The sequence below is a fragment of the Mastacembelus armatus genome, chromosome 7 (genome assembly GCF_900324485.2).
Source record: "Mastacembelus armatus chromosome 7, fMasArm1.2, whole genome shotgun sequence".
NCBI classification, from domain to species: Eukaryota; Metazoa; Chordata; class Actinopteri; order Synbranchiformes; family Mastacembelidae; genus Mastacembelus; species Mastacembelus armatus.
The window spans coordinates 10,828,319-10,851,578 of NC_046639.1; the positions used below are offsets into that span (position 1 = coordinate 10,828,319).

General features: G+C 39.9%; 1 protein-coding gene across 2 annotated transcripts; it reads left to right on the top strand.

Annotated features, from left to right (window-relative positions):
• The first annotated feature begins 442 nt into the window (after positions 1 to 442).
• On the top strand, positions 443 to 23,260 carry agap2 (ArfGAP with GTPase domain, ankyrin repeat and PH domain 2). Of its 2 annotated transcripts, XM_026332700.2 has the most exons (19): positions 5,932 to 5,989; positions 6,105 to 7,226; positions 10,116 to 10,174; positions 12,131 to 12,218; positions 12,368 to 12,453; positions 12,591 to 12,726; positions 12,913 to 13,047; positions 13,167 to 13,285; positions 15,478 to 15,630; positions 15,780 to 15,854; positions 16,195 to 16,299; positions 17,399 to 17,579; positions 17,866 to 17,991; positions 18,080 to 18,214; positions 19,015 to 19,166; positions 19,979 to 20,069; positions 20,248 to 20,470; positions 20,931 to 21,210; positions 21,917 to 23,260. In XM_026332700.2, exons 1-19 carry the CDS (start codon positions 5,932 to 5,934, stop codon positions 22,121 to 22,123), a joined length of 3,531 nt encoding a protein of 1,176 aa, XP_026188485.1. In that variant the 3' UTR covers positions 22,124 to 23,260. The 2 variants fall into 2 exon arrangements, with proteins under 2 accessions (XP_026188484.1, XP_026188485.1); XM_026332699.2 differs by lacking the exons at positions 5,932 to 5,989; positions 6,105 to 7,226 and adding an exon at positions 443 to 792.

Sequence of the window (23,260 nt, forward strand, 5' to 3'; positions counted from 1 at the left end):
GGGTTGGTAGAAAGCTTGACACACACTTCAGGGCCTAGTGATAATCCAAAATATAATTTAATATGAATACACCTCTTCTATAAGATTGCTCACCAAGCTTACAGCATAGTTCACTATGGGTTTTCAAAACTATAAACATGGGTCACTGATCAGGAACTGCAAATACTGTATGCTTAAACCTCCTGAAGTGATCATGCATGTAATCCTCCCTATATAGCTGACAGAGGTGGATAGTTGCTCATACAGACCAACCTGACATTTCATCTAATCTAGAGCCATTTTTATATTAGTGTGCCTTTACCAAGAACTATAATGTATCCCCTGATACCTTTCCAGTGGTGTGATCTCCACAGTAGTCAGAACTGCAGTAGAGTGAAGAATATGGTTTAAAATAAGGAAGTGAATTCAGTTCAGCTCAGACCTGCAGAGGAAACTGAGACACACATTGTCATGAGCTGACTTTTGTGGTCGGGAGAGAGAGAGAGAAAGAGAGAGCGAGAGACACCCTGTACTGCTGCCGCTTCTTTTTCTGTGTCTTAAGTTCGTATTCGTCTCGTGGAACAAACAGCCAGTTCAAATGGGCTGAAGTGAGCCCTTTGCTTCAGTTTACAACAGATCCATGTGTCAGGATGAACAACAACAGTAAATCAGTGAACTCCACTGCAATAAAAGTAGAGATTAAGAGGCATGAATCTCTCCAGAGTGCAATCAACAAACTTTCTAAGCAATTTGAAAGGGTCGAGGATAAACAGCTGCGCTCAGGCCTTAAAGTTTACCTCCACAGTATTCAAGGTAAGTTCATCTCTCTTAAGTTTGCTGGCTCTTTTTACTGATGTTTGCTAGGTGCATTCAGGCAAGACAGCAACATATTGTGTCTAATCCTCTAGTATTTATGAGAGTTTGGTGCATGGCCTGACTTTCAGGATGCTCACATTAATGCATATCTTGATAAACAACAAAATTTCTCAGCAAATGGCACTGTCAGATTTGGTTTTTATGGGTTTAGTTGGTCTTTTCATCATCATTAAACGTGGGTTGTGGGGGAACATGATAGTGTAGGTGATTGATATCTTCCTCTGTGCTTCCTGTGTCGGTTGGTGTGTCTTTATGGTGAAGAGTTCCACAGTTGATGTTCATTATAATTTACATTTCACTCTGAGGGCAAAAATTCACCTCCTGCCAGCTGATATGTAGTGGCATTTATTTATCAGTCAGCCTCTGGACACCGTGGACCAATAGCAACCTCCCTCAGCAGCCATCGCCATGGCAGCAGGATGAAACCTGCTGTGCGGCCTACTTCCTGTCTGCCAATCTGCAACTGCCCTCAAAGCCACTTCCTTTCAGACAAACAGGGCCTTTACTCGTGAAGCTGATCAGTTTTACATCATTTCCTCATATTGCTACTTCCCACCGTTTCTTGTTAATATGACACAATGTGTTATGTTAAACTCCCTGCTTTTTCATCTTATCTGCAACCTTTGTGTGTCAAAGTAGTGTAGATGAGGCTCAGCAGGGGAAAAAGTATTTACACTCTTCGCTTATGAAAAAAGTCACAGAAGTAACATACATTGTCTAAAGTAAAAGTTAACATTTCTACGTTCTACGCCTATCAAAAGCAAAGGTACGGTAGTCATTTTGCCAAATTTCCCCTTTCAGAGTCTTCCCAAGAGATTATATGTTCTTTCTCTTTATTTTTTTTTCTTAGACCCAGTGATGGAAAGTAAACATTAAAGAGAAAATATGAACCCAAATTTCTGTATCAGAACTTTTGTTTTTCTTATTTCCTCACTCATAAATCATCTCACGACACCTCAGATTTATCTGGAGATCAAATACTTAATTACTTCTCATACAACATGTAACAGTTTTTACACAGCTTTTGCAGGTTAAGATATGGAAAACATGTTTAAAATATGTAATAATTATAATAATACTGTATTAGTTTATACTACCCTAATTCAAAAATGACAAATAATACAATGTTAAAAATACAAAATCAAAAAAGACTCAGTAGGTAAAATTATGTCCACCTCCCCTAATGACACAAAATGTTGTTTACAAAATAATCCTGTAAAAAGTCAAATCTTGCACTCTAACTTGTGCTTTTCTGTCCCTAAGAAATACTTATGGTACATTTTGCTGTTAATACTTCTGTACTTCTAATTAAAAAAATGACTTGTTTTTTGCAGCATGACTGAAACTTGAGTTGGTCTAATCAGATACAAAAGTGAAAAGATTTGTTCGGGTAGGCAGGGTCTTTAATTTACAATAATCCATCAGATTTAGTAAACTGGGTATATGCTCTATATGTGTATGTGCACTGAGTAATACATCTAGCTGATAAATAAATATAGTAGAATACGAAGTATATATTTCCATATTTAAGGGAAGCAGCATAGATATGATATTCTGCAATCAAGGAAATTACACATGTACAGTACTTGAGAAAATGTACTTAGTTTTTGCAAGTGGTGAAGTCAGACAAGGTGGAAGCCTGGCAAAAATGCCCATCATATTTTTTGATTTCTCTAGTTTATCCACTAGCCTCAGTCCACCATTTATGATTTGAAGGTCCGTTGAGCCCCTGGTGGATTGTGGTGAGTTTTTTGGTCTTTGTAGGATCATTACACACTAAGAGATAGCCTTCCCTTGTGTAAAATGTAAACATTCAGGTAAATTTTTGTATATAGTTGTGCAGTGGGTGTGTAAATGCTGTAGTGAGGATGAGATGGAGCAGGATAAAAGGGTAAGGTTCTTCCGGGAGCTAAATGAAGACATTTAAATGTGAATCTGCCTTGTATAGTGTGCAGTGCAGCATGGCAGCAGAGTCAGATTGAGAAGGGTGGATGAAGAGGACAGCTCACAGTAAAAGAGAAATGAAAAATCACCCAGCATGACCACTGCCCTTGGCCACTGTCCATCTGACAGCACCCGCTATGAGTGTCAGTGTGTGTGTGCTGAGACAAGCTTTGTCAGTGTGCATGTGAGAAAAGGAGTGCATTTCTAAAAAGTGTCTTCCTCAAGGCAACCCGATTTCCTGCATTACTGTATATATGGGTCTCTATTTCACAATAATTAGATTCACTGTGCAGCACGGAGAACTGCAGCACCCTTACGTGCAGTTTAGCTCACACAGGCGTATCCTCACACTTGTTAAGAATGGATTTATCACACGTACGTCACTCTCCTGAATGTGTATTTGGATTTTTAAAAAGCAGCTAACTGCAGTTTCTTCAGGACTCTTCTTCTTTGTTAGAGGCTGCAACCATCATTCCTCTCAGGTTGTTCATGTTCCCCTTGAGCCAAAGGCGTTTGTCAGAGGTCTTTTGTATTCAGTGTGAGTAGTTATTGCCCTCTCACTGACTGTGGAAGGGAGGGGGAGGCAGGCTGAGCAGGTGGACAGTCAGATTGTGTATTATGTGAAGATGGTGGGTGGCTGAAAGTGCTGCTCTGTGGGTTGGGCATCTCCTGATTTTACATCAAGGAGTTCTGTTCTTTAATCAGAGAGTAATTAACATGAAATTACACTGAGAAATAATTCAAGTGATGGATGTGTAATCATGTTTTCTGCTGTTTTCTTCTACTGTGCAGGCACTATTGCAGCGGTTCCTCTTGTACTGCTGCCTATATTATATTGTAACTGATGAATGAAAATATTATCAAGTCATGACGAGTCATTGCCAAGTCATGACTAATTAATTATTGATCAATAATTGTAGTATCAGAACATTTTCCAAACATTTTCTCAAATGTGAGGTTTTCCCGCTTTTTCTTCTCTTACAATGTAGCAAAGTAAATACCTTGGATGATTTTTTTGATGTTTTCTATCTAAAAAAATAGATTTTTCAAAAAATAATCTGCTGATGAAGTGCTAAGGAAAATAATTTTGTTACACCCGGTTTTTCTTTTAGTGTGTTCATGTATTTCGTACAACCAATGGTTCAAGCAGGTCTTGATTATAAATAGATTACTGTGTCCTGGTACAACATGAAGAAAACCTTTTTTACATACCTCATAATACAGAAAAAATGCTATGCTACATTTACATCTGCATTAGATTTACAGAAAATGTCATATATATGTCTGTTTATTTGTTTATTTGCCTTCTATGGTCCAGTTATTCGTGTCCAGTAGGCTCTCATCCGCTCACACTATCACTTGTTTCATGCTGTGAGCCCAGAGCTTACCCACTTCTGCTAATGAACACATGCCGTAGTAGGCAATGCACTACAGATCAATACACTCACAGGAAATCTCTTTCACTCACATGTACCTCACAAACACACACATAGTCAAATATACACACAGATACAGAGATTCTAGGATTGTAATACAGAATGGACCAAAGGAGGAGGAGGAGACGGAGGGACATAGAGGAGATGACTGTGCCACCAAAGCCAGGAAGATTGTAACACCTTAGCAACAAACAAGCCAACCCTCCAACTGAGGAGGAGCCACACAAAGCCACACACAGATGCACTTGTGCACAAGCACAAATTGACAGATGGATAATCTTGATGAAACTACAGCTGAAATAGCTGTATAAAAATAGATAGGTTTGGAAAACACACCTTGTATTTTTTTTCCTCCATAAACATGCTTTTTTTTACTAACTCTACCTTCATCTTTCCTCTCCCTAGTACTGAGCTTTTCTCCTGCGGTCTCCTCTCATTCACTTGCTCCAGCTGGCATGTACATTGCTGCTTTATCACCAGTCATTACCCAATGCCTTCAAACCCCTACCAAACACACACACACACACACACACATGCACACTCCACTCCATCACGCAGGGAGAAAATGGAGGGGAGGGGATGGCGATGGAAGGCATAAGCGATAAGGAGCAGGGACCCTACACAGTCAGAGAAGAGCAGCAAGAGAAACAGAGAGAGAGAGAGAGAGAAAATAATGGAGGGAAAGAGAAAGAACTGGGATCCATCCGCATTATATGGATTGCCTGTTTGAACGAGGAGGGGCATCCAGAGGGAGGGACACTGGAGATTTCTATCAGTGTCTTGGTGAGAGCAGGAGACAGAAAAGCAGAGCTTGAGAGAGAAGAGCTGTGCATGTATGTGTGAGGGTGTGTGTGTGTAATGTGCTTTGGACCCACTGAACCTGTAAGACGGAGTGTCTATCGGAAGGCTTCAGAGGCAGTCAGGGAGCTGTTTAAGAAGTGACTCGCCTCAGTGCTCCCTCTGTGTTCTCCTGCTCAATGCCTGATGTGCTCAGAGGACACAGGCAGCTTGGGAGACAGTGAGAGGGGCGTAATGGCTGGACGCACCCTGACTCGGACATGCATCTACAGATATGTGCCTGGGCTTCTGCTGACTTCTCCTCCTGATCTTCTGCAGCCCTCATCAGTGTCCTTGCTGTACGTCTCCTTGAGGCTGTCTGTTTTCCTGCCACCATGCTCTCTGAATGGATGCTGCTGTCAACACACATGAGGCATTGGGAACCCATGATCTGGACTGGACTCATACTGCTCTGTGCCATGCTGCTTTAGTGTGACACTAATGCATTTTTAAAGACTTCACCTTTTCACTTTATAGCTGCTGTTCATCACCTTCTTGATGACGTATGATGCGGGACAGTTGTTATTCTGAATTGAATGAGGAGCATGGACTGAGAAACAAATAAGATGGGGCTGCTGCACATAAAAATAAGGTCAAGTAAATAATTACCATCAGGAATGAGGCATCAGACTCCATAATGAAGATTTATTTGCCTCAGTAGCGGCATACATATACAGTATATAGATTTTAATTGGGTGTTTTCTGGGAACAAAAGAGCTATTTAGAGTGCTCTGACAGTGTCCTGACAGTGTCCTTTTTTCTGTATCCAGAAGAAATGACAATTACAGCTACCGAAGAAATCTCTGACAGAAATTAAAATCGGAAACAAAGAAACAGGGATTTGGGGGATGGATGAAACATGAAACCAATAGCCCCTCTGCCTTTGTATCTTGTGAGGAGAATCTTAATCTCCCTACATGTAAGTTTTTAGTCTCTGTCTCGTTGTCACATTCTTTCACATCCCAACACACTGGCAAAGAGTCAGTTGTTCAAATCGCTCTGTCTAGTTTCATTTATCTACTGTGTGTCTACTGAACCTTTACCACATGAGTGGAGGCAGCGCCCTGCATCAACGCACCACCTACCTCATCTCCCTCACCCTGGTCAAGGTAGAGGCTGTGGAGCAGAATGGAGGGGAAAGAGGAGGGTCAGGGGAGGAGGCTGGGGGGAAAGTGCAGGAGGAAGGTGGAGCTCCTGGCCAGACTGAGAATGGAGCTCAAGTTGTTTTAGAACAACCACAAAGAGCTGAGGATCCTGCTGTTGTAAAAGGTGGTCAGTTAAGCAATGAACATAAAGATGGAGAGAGAAAGGACCTCAGCCCACAGAGAGACAAATTATCCCCCAATGTTGATGTCCTGAGCAAAGGAAATGAAAAGTCACCATGTGCCCTCTCTATCCCTGTATCTGCTGAAAGGTCAGTTCAGAAGTGTGCAGAGACAGACTTAACACGGCTTGAGAAGAAGCTTTCCACCTCAGAAGCAAAGCAATGCAGGTCTCCTTCTCTCACTACAACACCACCAGTGGAGGTGTGTGTTGAGCCCAGCCACACACCAACCAGGACCAGCATCCCTATTCGTCCAGCAGGACAGCGGCCTGTGAGTCTGCTGAAGTCCCACAGCAGTGTGGCCACCCGTGGTCGCAACTCCAGGGATGGTAGGGAGCGCAGCCCTACTTCGGCCCAGAGCCTTGACCGTAAGGACTGCCGCATGCCGACACGATCGCCTGGACCCTGCAGAGCCTCATGGGCCGAGGCAAGTAGGCCCGAAGGATGGAGGGACATGAGGGATGAAGTTCAAGCAGGAACGCCTTTAGAGATTGGAGGCAGCATGGCTACAGTGATGAGGGATGTTCCAAGGAAAGAGAGACTGAAGGCAAGCTCGACCTCCCTACCTGCACCTGCCACCCAGGTCCACAAACCAGCCCGTAAAGGTAAAAGCCGCACACTTGATAACAGTGACCTGAATAGCTTCTCTGAAGACCTGGGGCTGGCCAGGGAAGTCCAACAGACACAGCAGGGCCAACGAGGCTCTGCCAAAGACAGGAAGATGCTCAAGTTCATTAGTGGCATTTTCACAAAGAGCAGTTCAGGGGCGGTGGGCTCATCCTCCACAGCACCACCTGTCTATATACAGAGAGACTCCAGTGAAGAGGAAGGTAGGAGGTCACAAATACACACACACATAAACACAACATCACTGTCACTCCTTTCACTCTTGCCTTCATGTTGGCGACATTCATGACAACAAACCATTATCACTCACGCCTGTCTTCAGTTCGTCACCAAAACAATTATCAGAGTGTTGGCACTTCATCTGTGTACAGGCATCCATTTGAAATGAGCCAGCATGAAAATGGGTGGGGTTGATCATTTTAAAGAACCGCACACCATATAAATTTACAGGTGACGCTGCTGTCAGTGGCAAAGACATTTTCTCAAAGCTATGTACCCATGTTCATCCTCAAATTGATGTTAGATGAAGTTCTTTGATCTGAAAATTCACAATAGATTCATCTTGGACAGTCCTAATCTTATTCCCCTCAGAGCGTGGGCTGATTTCACACCGCTGGAGGGGTAATCTCCATGCTCACAGGCACTCATACACACCACACACATACACACATAAGCAGTGTTCACAGTATGGGTTTAAACCTCATCATAAAGCCAAAGGGTAAACCAAAGGAGAGGAGCTGGTGATATGATCTGGTTGATTTTAGACTTTTTTTGTTCACAAAGCTGAAGCTGCTGGAAAGTGAGGAAGACATGGAAGGCGGTGTTTGTTCACCCATGTCAAAAAGAGATGTGTGGATCCACAGCCAATCAAGAACATTTCTAATCCAATCTTTGATATTCCACCCACTACATGTATTGCCACTATATGATGTGTGCCCCCCCCCCGCTCTCTCACTCTTGTCTTTGTCTCTGGCAAGCATTCAATTTCAATTCATGTCAAAGTCATTCACCAGACATTTTACGATTTATTGTAGGACTACTGGTTTTGAGTTGCTGCTTTTTGATCCATGCAGTGTGTCAACGGCTGCAGCATACAACAGTGAATCTCTTTCACAAACATGTTTGCTGAAAGAAAGAGCGACTGTCAGCCTGTACAAGTGAGCGAATGTGTGTGTGTGTGTGAGTGTGATTTATGTATTCATTTACTCATTCTGTATTCACACTGTTACACATGTACACTGTGGATTTGCTCAAGTAGTGAGACTATTCCCGCTGACACACACACGCATACACATACCCAGGGCAGGAGGAAGTGTTGCCATGGCAACCGGCAGGACTGCTGCTTCTGCTGCTGCTGCTACAGAGGCAGAGTCTGTTGAAATGGAGTGGTGGAGGTGGAGGGTGGAGGAGGAGACATGGTGTGTACGTGTCTGTTTCGGTGGGTATGTGTAGCTGTGCATTGACACATGGCTGAGAGGATTCTGACAAAAATCCCACAAAAAAAGAATTAAGGGATAAAATTGGCTGTTTTGGATGTGAGCTACAGGCTACATATGGGGGTTGTAGTGGATCACACATGATTGGTTTGGAGCAGGGAGTGTGGATAATTGGCTTTGCACAGATATCTGTGTGTGGAAGCAGCAGAAGGATCACACTACTCATCACTTTTGGCAACAGCAGCAGGCCATGAAGAGAACTGTGACTCAGAAAGATAGACAAAGTGTGTGTGTGAATCTGTTTGCATGGTAGGAGTTGCCCTTGTTCCCAGCAAGCTGCACGCAGCAGCCTGTATATAAGCCCCTCTTTTTCTCATCTGAGGCACATCATCACTGGCTGCATCTGGGCTGTGTTGGCTTGGATGCACTATAGATTTAAAACTAGGCTGAGCTTAATCATCATTTGTCTTTCAAGGACACATTCACACCCATTAGTAATACATCTGTCAGAGCACCCTGCCAACACCTCCTGGGCTCCTTCGTTGTCTTGCTGTTTTATTCCTTACGTCCTTTTGGCTTTTCAAATATGTAGTGAATTTGTGTTTTGCCATGGTTGGGCATGCATGTTGGCGTGTTGGTCTGGTCACCTCAGCTGGACTTTTCTGTTTGGTGCTAATTACCAAATCCTAGCATCCTAAATGGGATAAAGAATATACTTACATTAGCATATTAGTGTTCACATTCTGAAATTAGCATTACATCAACACAAAATGCAGCTTGTATTGCTGATGAGCTGATTTAGGTTAAAATAAGAATGTTTCCATTTTTTGTTCACCCATCTGCTAAACAGCAGCATCACAAGGTGCAGCCTTCAGGCCAAACATATATTTGAATCAGGACCTCACTCAAATAGACACTGAACATTATCACTTTCAGGAAGGAGTATTTATTGCTGTTGGACTGGACTAGTTTAACTGGGTGTACCTAACTAAACTAATAAAAGTTCCCCTGCCTCCAAATCAGTTTTTCTATCCCTCTCAGTCTCTCCCTTTCTCTCTGTCCTCATCCTTCTGGAGGTGCAGCTGGATGTCTGGGTGTGAGCGTCAGATCATACTGGGATCATGTCAGCTCTTTTGCCTAGTAGGGATGTTGTTGGAGCCCAACTCCTGTTGTACTGTATGTGTGTCCATGTGAATGTGTATTGTCTTTGTTTACTATATGTCCAGTGTGAAACAGGGAGTAAACACCTCACCACACACGTGAATCCTTTATTGGATGATACATCAAAAAATAAATAAATAAATAAATAAAATCATTAGTTGGTCTGATTCATTTGAATGGCATCTCCCCTGCATCCACAGAGGAGTGAGCAAAGGAGTGACACCTCATTGAGTGACAACTGAACTGTCTCCACAGCTGAAAAGCAAAATGGATAATAAGCAGCGTGGCTGCAGCCTGTTGGATCCCCTGTTGTGACTGAAAGGTTATATTTACTAATATGACCACATGTGCTTATGGCAACCAGTCATGCAGCAGCTGTGACTTATTATTCTCCCATTACAATGGTGGCCCTTTTTACTGTACATGAGAAAGATGATGAAACTGTCTCTATATCTCTGTCTGTCTCATTGACAGTCTCTTTCTGTCTTTATCTAGTGAATATTGCCAACAGCCAGGAGTGGACCCTGAGCAGATCCATCCCAGAGCTCAGACTGGTGAGGCGCTTACTGCTCTCTGCACTACACATCTGTACCTGAAACACAAGGACTTACACCACTGATTCATAATTGTCACATTATGCAGTTTTGTTTTCACATACAAAGCATGTAGACTGAAAGGATATGTAAACTCTGAATTCTAATGTTACTTTTTGTTGGTTTCCTTCTGATAGACAATGTCACAGTTTCTTCGTTACTACAAAGTGCTCTGTGCTTCACTGTTATCTTTGACTGATGTTGAATTATAGTGATATTTTAGAAGAGTATTAATTCATGGTAAGAGAACAGAACACATTTTAACCAAAAACATACACAAGTAGGCTATATTTTCTTACCTGAGTAGTTGCAAATTTCTTTTCCTTTCATACATCTGCATACACAATCTTGGCTGTATGAAGTCTGAGAGGCAAAATCCATGCAAACAACTCTGCTAAGAACAGCACATCACTTACATTATTCTACAAATTTTGGGAAATTATCAACCTCCGAGATAAAATGTGCTAATTCTTACATACTTTGATTAGATGAATTAGAAAACGGGTGATAAAGTTTTCAAGATATTTCATGATAAAGATTTATAATTATCTATACACAGGCAAGTATTGACTACAAGGGAGGGGGTTGTCTGACGATCATGATGCCTCATAACTTCTCAACAAAGTACAAAAGAACAATGGTTCAAATGGTACCTCATGAAAGTTTATAAATGTTTCTTCACTTTCATACTAAAAAAGAATTACCTCACTGTAATTTACTGGTCTTTTGTGAATAACTGGTGGGTGTAGTTATCCACTTTGCTTTCTAGGTTTGAATTCTCAAACAATTAGGACACAGCAACAGTTGTTAGACCATATGGAAGCTTATAAATGTTTGATAAATAAGACAAGATAATACAGTTACTTTATAACCAAATAGATGTTTCAATTGTGTGTCAAAAGCCCAAATGTGTGAATAGGTACTCATTAAATGGTGCTGTTTATCTCTAAGCTACCAGTTCCACCAAAACAATTTCTGCTCTGCAGAGTATATTTGTCTTGGCCAGATAATGCCTTTTTGACATATCAGCAGTAATCTGTGTCCTGGCAGTGTGTAAGCCAAAAAGCGCCATTTAGATACTGAATAAAGAGGGAACCTTGTCGTTTAATCTGATGTTAGAGCTTGTATTCTCTAATTATCTGATATTATTCACGTTATATTTTGCAAGCTTTAAAACTGTATAGTTTTGAAGTTATAGTTTAATAGTCTGAGAAGCTACACGACAATGGGACGAACGCACCTACAATTCGATCAGTTTTTAATGAAAAAAGTGTGAAAATGTTATATGAAAAAAAACAATTTTATTGGTATCAATAAAAAGATTAATTTCTAATGATTGGTGTGTCACCATTCTCCTTGCTATGTCACATTTTGCCAAAAAGTTATGAAGCATAATTACATCCTCCCAATTTTTTATTATTTTGATGCAATTTTGAGCTGAGGCTGTATCTTGGAAACTGGATCAGGACTTAATTTTCCTTTATTAGTGACCCAATTCTGGTAAAATTTAGCTCCTTTCATTTCCGAGGGTTTCTCTAAAGACCAGGGTTATTTTGTAAAGCTTTGTCTTGTCTCTCTGTCTTTTTTTTTTACCTGGGTGAGATTTGTCTTGGAGAGAACAACTTATCTTACATTGTATATATTACAATGACAATAAATGTCCTTACTCCTCCTTACTTGTTACTCCCTTTTGCTCAACACTCATAGCTTTGAATTTGCAGCAATCCAATGGTATAAATTCAAATCTGCTGTAATAGGATTAGACACTAAAAGAAAGAAAAGTTTTGATGGAGAAACTAAAAGTATCTGTTCTAAAGGTGTATATTCAGTCTCAGTTATATTTGATACAATACACTGTGACTGTATATGCACACTGACCCTGACCATAATTCATGGTGTTGGATTACTTTTCCACAGGGTGTTCTGGGAAGTCTGAAAAGTGGCAAATCAGCTCTGGTGAACAGATATATCACAAGCAGTTATGCAGCACTTGAGAAAGCTGATGGTAAGACACATTAAGAAGTTTTCATTTTATAAATAACAATAAATGTAAAATATATATTGGCTTCTTGCTTAGTAAGCTGTCATCCTGAGCCTGTTGCACTGAGACTAGCTGCTGAATAACTTGTCCATCGTTGTCATTGTCCTTGTTAGGTGGCAGGTATAAAAAAGAAGTGCTGGTAGATGGACAGAGTCATTTATTACTGATCCGGGAGGAAGCTGGACAACCTGACGCACAGGTACTTCTTTGTGTTAATGGTTGTGTGTGATTGAGAGAGAGAGAGAGAATCAGCAGTCAGTATGCAAAATGTCATCATCCATCAGGCCTGTGCACTGTGAGCTAACGTCTCCCTCCTATCCCACCCCCCCCCTTCAGTTCAGCAGCTGGGTTGATGCAGTGATTCTGGTGTTCAGTCTGGAGAACGAGGCCAGTTTCCAGGAGTTGTACCAGCTCTATAGCCAGCTCAGTGCATACCGCACAGACATCCCAGTGATAGTGGTCGGCACCCAAGGTTTGCAGACAAATCACAGCCATGTAGACTCACATCTTCTGAGAATAAAACTACCTTAACTGTTTGTTTTTGTTATTTATGCAAAACAATACAAGTTGCATTCTTTATAGTGTATAGAGTCTTTAGTAATGATCTGACCAGGTGTATACTCAATTTTTTTCTAATTACTGATTTATTTTTATTCAGATAAAATCAGTAGTACCAACCCTCGGGTGATTGAGGATCAGAGAGCCAGACAACTGTGTATCGATGTGCGTCACTCATTGTTTTATGAGACTTGTGCCACCTACGGGTTTAATGTTGATCGAGTGTTTTCAGAGGGTGAGTTGGCAGATTTTATTAAGCGCAGTCACTATGCACAAAAGTCAGTTTGAGGGGTGTGATTCACCATGAAAGAAAGCTACTATTTAGTCCCTGTTGTTTTGATGGGTGTTTTTCAGCTGCCCAGAAGATTGTAGCTCAGAAGAAACAAGCAGCATTGCAGGCCTGCAAGTCTCTACCTAACTCACCCAGTCACTCTGGAGGCTCCACACCCGGATCAGCATCATTCCCTGGCCAGGTACCACATCCAAGTTTAACAGCTGTAGTTAACCAAACATTTGACCTATCCCACATGGGATTACGAGATACTGTAATACACTTATTGTATTCAATTTTCGATTCAATTCAATTCAATTCAATTCAATTCAATTCAATTCAATTCAATTCAATTCAATTCAATTCATTTACTATGATCTCAGTGTTAAACTTGTAATTAACACCTCTTTGACAATGTGAACAAAAAATGGATATTTATAGGCATCATACAAGTAGACTTGTTGTATTGGATTGTATTAGATTGGACTTGTGTGCCTGATAAAGTGAGCACTCATCTATAAAACATCAAAAATAAAACAAAACAGATTTGATACCATTATATATATATAAATCTAAAATGCTGTCAATAAATGTGTAATCCTACAAACACAAACATAAAACATAAAATAGCAAAGGAAACCTAAAATCTACCTCAATAAAGGGCCTTTTCTTTCATCTTCGAGGCTTGCTACACCTGGCTAATTTTTGTTGTTTTTTTATGTAAACAGGAACTCAGTCTTAGTGTTTTACCTGTGTTTAAAAAAACAGATCAGTTTTTGATTTGAGACCACTAAAAAGGGCTGGTGGGTTTCAAGTGAAGAGCACAAATAGAGAACAAAATTAGCATGCTGAATAGATCAGACTGACACAGTGGTAATAAAAATATAATTTCTGATATAATCTTTGTACCATATTTGTCCTAATTACTGTGATGGACTGGTGACCTGTCCAGGGTGTACCCCTGCCTTTCACCCAAAGAGAGCTGGGATAGGCTTCAGCCGATCTCTCTTGACCCTAAATCGGAATAACTTGGTATAGATAATGAATTAATAAATTAATTAGTCCTATACATATGTAGTTTGGGCTTATATCTGTTTCTCTTAAAGGAATCTTTCATCACTAAAAAATACCTTAACCAGCCTTTAACTGTACAACAAAGTGCAAGCGTCTTTTGGTTAAGATCCAGCAACTATAGTTAATCCGAGTTCTTCCACATGAAGTAGCGAGTACTGAGCTACTGTATATGTGAAGCTGAGCAACATGAAAATACTACAGCACAAGATAAAATCCAGCATTAAGAAACGTGAATTAAGTAAAAACACTTTAGTATTATTGACAAAATGTTTTTAAAGTATAATAGTAAAAGTACTCATTCTACAGTGACAATTGGCCCTTACACTGAATTATTACTACACTATTATATTATTTGTTTATGATGATTAATGCAATAACATGTAAGCCATGGATTTTATAGTTTCTTGTTGTTTTAAATTGCAGTTTTCAATGCAGTAATTAACAGCCAGATAAATCTGGGAGATGTATACACTGTTTTGCACTGATTCCACCCTAAACCACATAGATATCTCATTGTATGGGCTGAAAAGAGCATTTTTAAGGCTGAGCAATGCAGCTTTGAAATCCTTATTTGTCAAGAGGTTTCAGTTTTAGACATTCATTCATATTAGGCCACTGAATACTGTGTGAAACCTGTTCAGTAGTTATTATTGTTCCGTTAGGGTAAACAGTGTCTTTTTCCCAGTCTAGACAGATATTACATAAGCCCTGATAAAAATAGGACAGATATGAAAATGTTCTGCTTGTACTTTGCTGGTGTTTTCTTTCAAACTAAAGTAGTTTTTTAAAAACTTTGGCTAAGTCTATTTTTCTTGCTTATTTCACTAGAGCTACAGAAGTATTTTTAGAGGTCTTGATGCTTTTGTGCTGTTAAAGTTTTTTAGAGTTTTTTTTTGTGCATATTTTCTATTTTGATGAATAAAAGAGACATTACTTTTTTTGAAAACCTGACTAAGGTTGGATTTTCAGAGTAGAATCTGAAAGCTCTCTCTCTGCAGGTTTGGTGGTTAAACATTCATGTGAAGAAGAGTTACATGCATTATGAAGTTTGTATCATCTATCAAACTGAAATCTAATTTCCAAGTGCATTCATCACTTCCTCTACATCCATCTCAGGCCCATGAGTAGCACATTTTCACAACAATCGGCAACTGAAAAATTCATACTGTCGATTATTACCCACTTTTTGTATTTCACCTGTTTTACTCATTTCATCGTTCAACCCATTCTCACTCTCTCCATTTCTTCTCTCATGCCATCATTTCAATTCCTGCCCCTGTATCCTGACCTCATGACCCCACTGTCCTCCCCCACTCACAGACCATTAATGGCCCCAGTAGTGGCTACGCCTACTCCCTCCCCTCTACCCCTGTGGTCAGTCACAGAGAACTGAGGGTTGCACAGGGAGAGGGGGCAGGCAGTGTCAGCTCACGTTCGCTGAAGAGCATCCCCAGACGGCCCTCTCTCTTCAAGGTCAGTTATTACTAGCTGCTAGTCTGTCACCGTTTAGTTTCCTGTCATCTGCCACTGCCATTTCACTTCACTCAGCTCACTGTCAGACTCCTTCTGCTGAAGTCGCCCACACTTTGAAACACATCTGTTGGCTGTTTGATTTGTTTCAGAATCGTGACACGGATAAGAAAGCTGGTGATCCTAAAGGAGACCTGAGCAGCGTGAGGGGCGTTCCCATTAAACAGGTTTGGTTAACAGTACTGTACAAAAAAAAAAGAGTTTTCAATTAAGTAGGTATTTATATAGGCCTACTTCAGTTTGTTTGCTGCACAATAAAATGTGCCAATTCAGGAAGAAGAATGGGAACAAGAAAACGCACTTGTCTATTTATTTAATCTAACATAAGCAGTACAAAAAAATCTGTTCACTGTTTTCAACCTTTCTCAAGGGTGTTCTATTAATACTGTGCAAGTGCCTTTAGGTTTTCTGTAATGCTGCTACACTTTGAAGAGATCATCTCTGTACCGTCTCAAAATTAAAGCAATATCATTTGTTTTGAGCTCTGACCTTGATTGTTTGTCACAGAGCATCCTGTGGAAGAGAAGCGGTAGCTCTCTGAATAAAGAGTGGAAGAAGAAATATGTAACCCTGTCCAACAATGGCACGCTGTCTTACCACTCCAGCTCCAGTGTAAGAGAAAACCACAACACTGATCGATAAAGCAATAAAACACACTGAAGTATCAGCTGTCAGCCAAGAGACTTTTCACTGCAGCTTTTTAGATTTAACTAAACATTCAACTTCAGTGAATAAAGGCCATATTTGTCTAAACAGCCCAGTAAATAATTTGAAAGTTGTGCTTAATATTAACTTTTTAAAACCAGAAAACACTCAGAATGTTGTAAAATCAGTGGATTTCCTGTTCCAATGAATAGGATCTGTTGTTTGCCAAGTGAAAAATAAAACAATGTTTAAAATAGCATTAAAGCAAACTTTAAAGTGAGCCAATCTTTTGGTGAGTATTGTTAAAATGGACTATTAACTAAATCCATTCTCCAAACAACTGTGCATTACAAAGGTTAAAGAAATTAATTAAACTGCATGTTTGCCTGCTCTAACATAAGCAAATATTATCTCTGGGTAGCTATTTTACTGCTTACATTAATAAGCCCCAGATAGTTCCAAGACCAGGGGGATGTCATATGCTCTTATTTTGAGTGTCGGCTAACATTGTGTCCTGCTCCTTATTAAATTTGAGGAAGTTTGCACCCCTGCCAGATGAACTTGTTATTTGCGAAAACATTATGCAACACCTTATTTAGTACTCATCTAAAAAACATTTCTCGTTACATAACATTTTATGAAATTGCAATCTTATTATTCTCATTTTTCAGCTAGTGTTAGCCTGCTAAAATATTCACTGGGTTAAAATGAGAAGTTGTAGAAGAGTCATAAGGTCAGTGAACTGACTCAGTAACCAGTCATCTATATTTTTGTCAATTTATATGTATATATGTAATATCTGCTGACATTAGCTAAAATTAGGCACCATGTCATACCAGAGCAAGTTAAGCTGTAGCAGAAAAACTTCTAAATATGTATGTTTTATTGCTTATCATTTCTATTTAACTTTAAATGTATAAGAAAAAGATGTGCAAATGTGTTAGCTCTGCTGTCAAAAGTTGCATAGTATCACAGGCCTGAACATTTCAAAACATTTTAAAGCAAGATAATCTATATTGCTAGTAAACATTTCTAATATATGGTATAATCTGGTGTGGTGTTTCAGGACTACACGCAGAATATCCATGGAAAGGACATCGACCTTCTTCGTGTGACAGTAAAAGTTCCTGGGAAACGTCCCCCGAGAGCTGTCGTTCCTGCAGGTCCCTCACTCGTCCCTCCCAGCTCTGTACCAGGAGTTAACGGTCTGAGTAAGGAGCTGATAGCTGCTGATAACACCAGTACAGGTATCAATGCTTGCACTCTTGTCACTGATGAAGGAATATATGACCCAGTGAGAACAGTGTGGTACACGGAAGTGTGTTGGGGATTTTCATGTGGTTTATTGACAACAAAATATCAGAGAATATCATGAGACTCATTATTTGAAACATCTGTTTTTTGTTATTAAATGCCCAAGCATATTCTTCTGGGTACTGAAAGAGATAAAGTCTCTAATGGCTGATCTATAAGGTCTTGATTTTTGCACATCATGTAAACAAATAAAGCTTTCATTTTCCTTTTGTGTGTTAGTTCCCCAGTTGTGTCCAGCTACTCTGTCTGTGGTAGATGACAGGTCTGGTGCCTTGTCCCCTCAAGGCGGAGAAAGAGGACTTCAGCGCTGCCCCTCATCATTGTCCACCAAAGCACAAAGTGTTGGTATGTACTACAGGAAATAAAACACATTGGCTATATCCCCACTATCACTGCAAACTATGCTGTCATATATTTTTGCATCAAATATCAGATGCCCTTGAAGGGACGGCCAGTCCTTTTGCTGGGAAAGAGCCCAGCCAATCATCTCCCATGAGCGACAGGAAAAAGAACAGGAGAAAGAAGAGCATGAATCAGAAAGGAGATGCAGCTGTTGGGCAAGCTGAAGGTAATGTAACTCAGTTTTTACCAAGACCTGTTACAGTTAGTAATATGATAATAAAAGAGGCATTTTTGTGTTGGTTATTTGAATATGAACATACTCTGATAATGAATATAATAATGCATCAACAGGTAAAACAGAATTGATAAATAACTACAAAGTAAATGCATTAATAAAACACATTTGTTTTTGAGGCTTTTTAAAGAAGGGGAATTTTCAATTCTTCATTCACCACTTATTATTTAAAACAGTCTGAACATATCAACAAGATATTATGCTTGTATATTCACATTATTTACATATTCCTACACAGGTTCCATTTGTCTTATGCTCTTCTACTTTTGTCTTTTCATTAAGAAACTGGTTTAGTGAAGGTTTGCTTTCAGATTATTTCTATTATTAAGACTTGTACTTATCTTTCTCTGGTCCTCCTCTTCCTTCTCCTGTGCTTATCTCTTGCTCTGCAGCCAAACGCAAAATGTGGAAATTAAAGAGCTTTGGTAGCTTGAGAAACATTAATAAGACAGGTAACAAGAGAGGGTGATGCAGTTTTCCTCTGTTTTGCTCCTCAATGTGCTTAATGTATCTTACCTCCATCCCAACCTCTGACTTTTCATCTCAATAACCTAAAGCTCTTTCTGTTCTCAACTTTCATCAGATTTATTTTTTGTGTGGTTTTGCATTTTATTTTGTTATTCCTTCACTGACTGTGGATTCATCATGCCGATTATATTAATCCACTATCATTAATCATCCTTGCACAAGTGCAAATCAGAGTTCAATTTGTTTTTTCCTTTTATTTGCAGAGGAGGAGAATGCAGACTTTATCATAGTTTCATTTACCGGGCAGACATGGCACTTCGAGGCTCAGAGCCTGGAGGAGAGGGACTCGTGGGTGTCGGCTATAGAGAGCCAGATCCTGGCAAGTCTACAGTCATGTGAAAGTGGAAGAAACAAGGTACAAAAAAAAAAACATTAAAGGCACCAACAACACTCAGCTTCTTTCAACATAATATTCCACCAAAGTTAGAATACTTTGGATTATTGCTGTTTTTGAAGAACAAACACACAGACCCCACAAATTTAACAGGTGATGGACCAAAGATACCATCTTTTTTATTTTTTGTAAAGTGTTTTGAGATGATAGTATTACGATTTGGCACTATACATCCATCCATCCATTATCTATACCCGCTTATTCCTATTTAGGGTCACAGGGATCTGCTGGAGCCTATCCCAGCTCTCTTTGGGTGAAAGGCAGGGGTACACCCTGGACAGGTCACCAGTCCATCACAGGGCCACAACAACCCCTCACACTCACTACTATGGGCAATTTAGAGTCACCAATTAATCTGACATACATGTTTTTGGACTGTGGGAGGAAACCAGAGTACCTGAAGTAAACCCACGCAAGCAAAGGGAGAACATGCAAACTTCACACAGAAAGGTCCCTGTTGGGTTGTGAACCCAGGAGCAACAGTGCTAACCACAAAGCCACTGTGCTGCCCGATGTTTCAATTTGTAATCTTTAATTATAGAATAGCCTTTTGTCTTATTTTGCATTGTATGTATTCTCATAATCAATCAACATCATACAATGCCACATTTATCAGTGTATATGACATATTATTACTCGTCTATGTGCTATAATGTAATCATTCATTAGCTGATTGTAAATTAGCTGATTGTAAATACAGCTTGTGTATAAAGTGGAGGTGATTGTGTGCATATAAATAAATGATTAGCTTGTGTTTGTGTGTGCTTGTGCAGGCACGGAGGAGCAGTCAGAGTGAGGCTGTAGCGCTTCAGGCCATCCGTAATGCCAAGGGCAACAGTCTATGTGTGGACTGTGAAGCACCAAGTGAGTTCTTTAACGCTGCCATCTTTCCCTCCAGCTGCAGATTTATCTGGAGGGTAATTCTGCTTTCATGCACCACCCACAGTCTGTAATGGTGTCACAGTTCACACACTGATTATTTGAAGGTAACATCACTGTGGAACTTCTTCCTGTAACAGTCTCTCTTCTTTTGGCCCTGCAGATCCCACCTGGGCCAGTCTCAACCTGGGTGCACTGATTTGCATTGAGTGCTCAGGGATCCATCGAAACCTGGGGACTCACCTGTCCCGTGTCCGCTCACTAGACCTGGACGACTGGCCTGGAGAGCTCACACAAGTCCTGGCTGCCATTGGAAACCATATGGCCAACAGCATCTGGGAGAGCTGCACCCAAGGAAGAATCAAACCCTCACCTAATGCCACACGGTGGGTCCAACCTAAGCATCATATTTTACCATTCAATAAGTTTATATTATTATTATTTCTAACTAAATATGCAGATCATAATAAAAACAATCTTCTGTTCTGAGTTTTGAAAGTTTTAAAGAAAGGATTTTACAGCAAGAAACAACCTAATAAGGGGGCTGACAATGACGGGGCTTTACATATAAATCATGGACAAACAGTTGCATGGCTCTATAATAAGGTCAAACATCCTTCTACTCAGGTGTGTTATTTTAAATCAAACCTACATATTAAAGTTTGAGGGTAAACGTTTTACTTTTTTGACTTGCTGAATGGCAGCAGGAGTGCTCACTCAAAAAGGACCCTCCTCCATAGAAAGATGTCTTGGTGCACACTTTGTTTACTAAATCCTTGATACTTTCATATGTGTTTAGTTTTATTTATGACTATGTCTTCTTTGTCTATGTCTCTGTTTCACAAGTGAGGAAAGGGAATCATGGATTCGAGCTAAGTACGAACAACGGGCGTTTGTGGCGCCTCTTCTGCCGGCCTTGGGAACCCAGATGCCAGATGACGGTATGCCTGTGTGGCTGCTGTCTGCTGTGACAGACAAAGATCTGCCCAGACTGCTGCTCCTTCTGGCCCATAGCACCAAGGAACAGATCAATGCTCAGCCGGCTGGGTCAACATCGTCACCTCGCACAGCCCTTCATGCTGCCTGTCAGCTGGGAGATGTAGTGATGACCCAGCTTTTGGTCTGGGTGGGTTATTACTTTTTGTCCTTTTCAGCAACAAACTAAAATTATTGACAACAGTACAACATAAAAACACAGTACAACTTAAAAACACAAATCATTGTTCGCAAATGAGGAGGTGCTCAGAACAAAATATGCAATGCATTATTACTGTTTCTATGTAAACTAATGGTCTTATGTAATGTGTTACCAAACAAACCCCTAACCCTGACACTGACATGTTACAATACTGCAAACATTTACAGTAAATCACACCTTTATCTTAATCCAGAAATATTTAATGTTATCCACTTTAGAAATATACACTCCAGAGTTTGCAGGGTCTTGTTCTACCATGTCTCATTTTTAAATGCATTTATTACACATATCTCAAAAATTAGAGGTGTGCAACAATAAATTAATGGAATGGTAATACAACTATTAGGCAACTTTAACTCTAGCATGTGTGGTAATTTATTTAAACACAACAAAATTTAAAAAATATGCATCATGCAAGAAAAATATAAACTAACATATTAAATATTAACATTCCAACTACTAATGGCTTTTGGCAAAATGATTCAGTTAGAAATGCATTTACTTCTGATGGCTTTCAACAGCACATTTGAGTGGCCAAGTGATGCCTCACTGCACAGACTCATCTGTAATTGATATTTAATCATAAATAACCTTATGCTGAGAAAATATCATGTTCTCTCCTCCATCTCTACAGTATGGAATCGACATGAAAGCAAAAGATAACCAAGGTCAGACAGCCATGATGTTGGCCAGAAAAACAGGGAGCAAAGGCTGTATTGATATTTTGCTCCAACACGGCTGCCCCAGCGAGACTTCCCCCACCACAGTCACACCTGCCCTCTCCCGCCGGTCTAGCACTGCCAGTCTGGGCCGAACCAGTTCCAGGAAACGGGTGTCATAGCGTGGACTTAAGGTGCTGCCACCTAAGGGATTGTGGCGTCTGGAGGATGCTCGCAGTAACTTTTAACCTTTAGGACAGAGGCAGAGATGACTTTGGAGAGCAGATGTACTATAAGAAAAATTACAGGACTATATGTTGGTACTAAGGATTTAAAAAAATGCTTCTCAAAGACTGAACAACATATCAAACAACTTAAAAGCAATATTGATTCAATTGGTGGCAGATATATTGCTTAAATACTGTGTTGTTGTTGACCTCATTTCATAATGACTAAAGCTGAACTTCGTAGCTGTCGCCTATAATTTTAGAGCAGACACTCAAACTGCTTCTGTTTCACTTCATCCAGAAGAAGTGCAATAATCCAGCTATAATGATGAAAAGCAACAGGTTTTACATTAAAGTGTGTAGGATAACTGTATGGTCACGCTTGTGAGTGAATTGCTACATGAAGTGGGCGGTGCTTTTACTCACATTTGTTTTGAATGGACCAAAACAGCAATTTTTCTTCTTTTGGCTTTACAAATGAAACATAAACTACAATACGTCATGTTGTTAGTTGTGTGTGCCTGTCACAAGTCAGTTTGGCCAGTATAAACCGTTTCAGTCACAAGTCAGCTGACATAATTCTGCTTAGACTAGAAAAATTAATGGTTTGGAATATGAAAAATGTCAGTGTTACTCTTACAAGTCAAAGATATGGCATTTTAATATACTGTAAATGTACCTATACTACATACTTCATGTTAAACTGTAATGAAGACACAGCTGAAAAGTCAGACTCAATTTTGTAAATGATTTCTTACTGGTAGTTTTGAAAATATGTCAAGTTTGTTTTTTCATTGTCTTTTATAATTTCTTATTCTCCTACATGTCATAAAGGCATAAACTGGTAAACAAATGCATTTACATACAGTATATAAACATGTGACTATTTGTTAAAGGTTTGGGCCAGTCAAGCGACTACATGAAGACTATGACATTATTCACATCCATATTACTGTTGTGTAGGTCTATTCCATAACTTTACAGTATGACGAGGTTACAGTGTCACTTTGACACTTTGTGGGCCATGTGAATGCTTCATGCGCTAAAAGCATTGGATACTGGAATAAAATAAACTTTTTTTTAAAATTGGCA